The sequence below is a fragment of the Phaenicophaeus curvirostris genome, chromosome 2 (assembly GCF_032191515.1).
Source record: "Phaenicophaeus curvirostris isolate KB17595 chromosome 2, BPBGC_Pcur_1.0, whole genome shotgun sequence".
Classification (NCBI taxonomy): Eukaryota; Metazoa; Chordata; class Aves; order Cuculiformes; family Cuculidae; genus Phaenicophaeus; species Phaenicophaeus curvirostris.
Genome location: NC_091393.1, coordinates 80822589 through 80827213, shown reverse-complemented (window position 1 = coordinate 80827213; position 4625 = coordinate 80822589). Strand labels below are relative to the sequence as shown.

General features: G+C 54.4%; 1 protein-coding gene across 1 annotated transcript; it reads left to right on the top strand.

Moving 5' to 3' along the window:
- Positions 1-503: 503 nt before the first annotated feature.
- On the top strand, positions 504-4423 carry SIX3 (SIX homeobox 3). The gene is made up of 3 exons (XM_069852648.1): positions 504-1616; positions 3627-3786; positions 4236-4423. Exons 1-3 carry the CDS (start codon positions 856-858, stop codon positions 4335-4337), a joined length of 1023 nt encoding a protein of 340 aa, XP_069708749.1. The 5' UTR covers positions 504-855; the 3' UTR covers positions 4338-4423.
- Positions 4424-4625: the final 202 nt, after the last annotated feature.

Below are 4625 nucleotides of genomic sequence, written 5' to 3'. Positions count from 1 at the left end.
GGCACTATTAGTGCTCAGATAGGCAGAATGAAGTGAAACTACGTGCAAATCATGTGTAAATTGTCTCAGTTAGGAGCCCTTTATCCGAACGCGTATCCCAGCCTGGCCCATTTACTTTCCCCCCATATCTCCTTTAGCTTTAACGAGCCTCGTTAAGATCACAATAATATTCCACCCTCTAATTGCTCATCCCATTCAACAAATATGTGCACACTGCTTTTCGCATTATTTGATCCCTTATTTAGGAGGGGTGTGGAGGGGGGGGGGGGGAGACAGGGAGAAGGGGAAGTGCTGAGATTAGGAGTTGCAAAGATTAAGAGGGAAAAAAAAAAAACCAACCAGGCTTTTCCACCAACCGCCCCGCTTCCCTCCCCCCCCGTGCATCTGGGCGAAGTGGTAAAAACCTCCCTTACGTACTCCGTGATGATTGGCAGGGCTGACAGTGATTGGCAGGTGCTGCCATGGCAACGCCACAACGACACTCAGAAGACCAATAGAAAAGCGAAACAAAATGTTTCAGCGCCGCACTCACTGTGGATTTAGGGGAGATATTATGAGGCTGTTGTCATTAGGGCGATTGCTGTTGAATCACTGAATCCTGACTCGGCGGCGGCGTGGGGCCGGGTGTGTGTGAGTGCGTGTATGTGAGTGTGAGTGTGTGCGTGTGCGCGCGTGTGTGTGCGCGCGAGCGCGTGTGCCCGCGTGTGCGTGCGAGCGTGTGTGCCCCCCGTGCCTCTATGTGGCTGCGTGTGCGGGTGTGGATGCGCGCGCGGTGCGTGTGCCCTTTCCTCCCTTCTTCCTCCTCCCTTTCTTTCTTTTCTCCTTGATTTATCTCCCCCTCTCCCCGGTCATCCCATGGTGTTCAGGTCCCCGCTAGAGCTTTATCCCACCCATTTCTTCTTGCCAAACTTCGCCGCCGACCCGCACCACCGCTCCCTCCTTCTCGCCAGCGGCGGCGGCGGCAGCGGCAGCGGCTCGGGCTGCAGCCCCGGGGCCGGCGGCGGCGGAGGCGGCAGCTCCCGGGCACCCCACGAAGAGTTGTCAATGTTTCAGCTGCCCACGCTCAACTTCTCCCCGGAGCAAGTGGCCAGCGTCTGCGAGACGCTGGAGGAGACCGGAGACATAGAGAGGCTGGGGAGGTTCCTCTGGTCGCTGCCGGTGGCGCCGGGGGCATGCGAGGCCATCAACAAGCACGAGTCCATCCTCCGCGCCCGGGCGGTGGTGGCCTTCCACACGGGCAACTTCCGAGACCTCTACCACATCCTGGAGAACCACAAATTCACCAAGGAGTCCCACGGCAAGTTGCAGGCCATGTGGCTCGAAGCGCACTACCAGGAGGCCGAGAAGCTGAGGGGTCGCCCGCTGGGGCCGGTTGATAAATACAGGGTGAGGAAGAAGTTCCCGCTGCCCAGGACCATTTGGGATGGCGAGCAGAAGACGCACTGCTTCAAGGAGAGGACTCGCAGCCTCCTGAGGGAGTGGTACCTGCAGGACCCTTACCCCAACCCCAGCAAGAAAAGGGAACTGGCTCAGGCCACGGGGCTCACCCCCACGCAAGTAGGCAACTGGTTCAAAAACCGAAGGCAAAGAGACAGAGCGGCGGCGGCTAAAAACAGGTCAGTGGGGCTGCGGGACCCTTCTTCGGGGCTGCGGGCGAGCTGGGCGACGGGGTCTGCTCCTCTGCCTCTCCTTCCCTCCTTCTCCTCCTCTCCATCACCGCCACCGGCAGGAATCGGTGCCCTCACGCCCGGGCGGGCAGGTCCCCTCTCGGCAGCCGCAAGGACGAGGCGGCGGGCTCAAAGTTGCCCTGGCGCTGCCCGAGCTCCCCGCGGGCTCCCGCGGGTCGGGGTGCGAGGCTCCCGGCTCTCCCTGCCGGCTGCGGGGGACGGGAAAGCGCCGCCGGCGCGGGGTCTCGGCGGGATCCGCCTCGACGTTCGGCTTGCCGGGGTCTGCTCCTGCGCGGCTCCCCGGCCAGAGGGCCCAGGCGGTCGGTGCGAGTCAGAGGGAGCTCCGCTCCGATTGTTCGTGCTCTTCTGCATGCGCGGCGGGACCAGCACACGCACAGCCACGAGCCGCTTGGCTCGGGAAGAGCAGGGAGAAAAGCCTTTAGGAGCTCGGGAAACCTCCTTATTTCCCTATCCCTACTTCTCTGTTTACACCGCGTGGCGACGTGGAATCGTGCGCAATTACTTGCATTTACTTGTGCGTGTCTCGGTATCTTTATTATTATTATTATTATTATTATTATTACATTTCTGCTCTGCCATGCTAAAAGCGAGGCACCCTTCTTTCCTTTTTTTTTTCCTTCCGGTCTCCCCCCGTAAAAGTTATTTTGCAAATGAAAACGGATCCTTAATCCAGCTCGACACACTGTTTTCATTTTAATTTAAGTTTAGCTGCCGCTGTAAGCATGTAAACAAAACTTCTTGTTCTTGTAAATGCTGTCTCTTAAATTCCTCCTAATTATAGCACTGGTGCTATTGATTTAAGATTCTGTAGGAGAAATGCAACCTAAAAGTGCCTCGCCATTTGATTTCCATTAAATGGAAAACAGATCAGCTTAGGATTGTAAATAAACAGAAGTTGCCTATGGATGCTTTTGTTGACTCAACGCTGTTGACAGCAGATGAATGCACCAGGAATTGTAAATGGGAGAAAAATCAAAGCCGCTGAAATTAGGCAACTTAAAATAATGAGAAATGTAGAATAAACCGGCTACATTTTTCTGGTCTTGACAGGCAGTTAAATAGAAAATACACCGGTGAGAAGCAGTTGAGCGAAGAGTGTATTTTGATTCACACTGGCGATGCTGAGCGCTAGAGGTTGTGGCTGGCTACTCAGTCTCGGACTTTTAGCCCTTACCCTTGTATCAGGCTTTCTTTGCGTTTCGAGCAGAATAAACGGGCACAAAGGAATATTCACAACACGCCAGGGAACAGAAAAGTTATTTATTGCCTTTTATTGAAAGCAAATAAATAAAAAAAAAAAACAAGTCCAACTGCAATGTACCCTTAATTGTTGACGCTGAAATGACCCGCGCTTTAAAACTGATTTTGGCTTTCAGATGGAAAAGGGACTTAAATTTCGAGCGGAGAGAAGCGCTGTGTTCCACGATCGCCCTTTTTTATGTTATTATTGATAGCGCTCCCTCCCCGGGACGGGAGGTTCCCTCAGTCCTGCCCGGGCCGCCTCTCTGTGCACGTAGAAATGTTTAGGCAGACATTCTCCAGAGCTCGAAACGAGGGTCCCTTCCCGCTCGGGCTGGTCCCCGCGGCTCCGCGCGGCGTTCAAGCGCTGGAGGAGCGGCGGCGGCCGCCGTTCCCCTCTAGGCCCGCGGCGCTGCGGGGACGGGCGGCTCCCCGGGGGAAGGGAAGGCGCCGCTTCTGCTTCCCAGACCGCGGGGCAAGCGGGGAAGGGCTTCTCCTCTCCGAACCGCGACCCCCTCTTCTTGGCGCCGGGGGCCGCTCCCCCCGGGCTGTCCCGGCGGGGGGGACGCTCGACTCGGCTCCGTCTGCCCCCCGGGCTCCGCGGGGCGCTGCCGGGAGGCGGCGGGGTAGGGGGCTCCGTCCCCTCGGCCGGTGTCTCAGAGGGGCTGTGCTCTTGTTTTGTCTCCCGGCGCGATGCAGGCTCCAGCACCAGGCGATAGGACAGAGCGGGATGCGGTCGCTGGCGGAGCCCGGCTGCCCGACACACAGCTCGGCCGAGTCCCCGTCCACGGCGGCCAGTCCGACCACCAGCGTCTCCAGCTTGACAGAAAGAGCCGAGACGGGCACCTCCATCCTCTCGGTAACCTCCAGCGACTCGGAATGTGATGTATGATATCGGAAAACAAACAAACAAACAAACAAAAAAAAAAATCCAAATCCAAACAGCCAAGCAACCCTCTCTCTCTCTCTCTCTCTCTGTTTCTCTCTTCCCGACCCGAGCAAAACAAACGGAGGCAACCTAGAATCAGGACACACACACGCACGCACGCACACACACAGCCAGGAGGAAAGAAAAGGCCAAACCCGAACCAAACAGAATAGCAAACAAACAGACAGGGATCAGAGAATTCACCACCACCACCGTCAGCCAACATCACCACCAAGAGATGGAGCTAAAACTTCAACAGTCACAAACGCTGGTGCTGCAGCAGGGGGTGTGGGGGGCGGGAAATAATAATTATTATATATATAAACAGAAAAAAAACCGAAAAAAAACCAACGCAAAAGTGACAATTGTATTCTTTTTAGGACAAGCACGATTTCTCCTTTGCGCTTTTCCATGGACGCATTTCACCCACTTGCATGATGATGATGATTAAATTTGTATCTGGGAAAAAATATTCTCTATAGTAAAGGAAAACAAACAGAAACCAGATAAACAAACGCAAACTCCGATCGAATTTGTACAAAAGGCAAAAATAAAAAAAAATTAAAAAGGAACTCCTTGAAGAGGGAAATAACAAATGTTTATCGCCTTTTTGTTGGTCCTGTTTCTCTCTCTCTCTCTCTCCCCCTCTCCCTTTCTCTCTGTTTTTTGTTTTGTTTTGGTTTTTTTTTTAAGTCCAAGTGATGGTCCAGCCAAGATGCAATTTTCTGTTTTTTTGTTCAGCAGACAATCATTTTATTCGTAAGCACCTT

Coding starts and splice junctions, on each gene's coding strand:
- SIX3 (XM_069852648.1), top strand. CDS start 856: ATGGTGTTCAGGTCCCCGCTAGAGCTTTATCCCACCCATTTCTTCTTG. Junction 1,617..3,626: donor GCGGCGGCGGCTAAAAACAG/GTCAGTGGGGCT, acceptor GGCGCGATGCAG/GCTCCAGCACCAGGCGATAG. Junction 3,787..4,235: donor CGGGCACCTCCATCCTCTCG/GTAACCTCCAGC, acceptor TATTCTTTTTAG/GACAAGCACGATTTCTCCTT.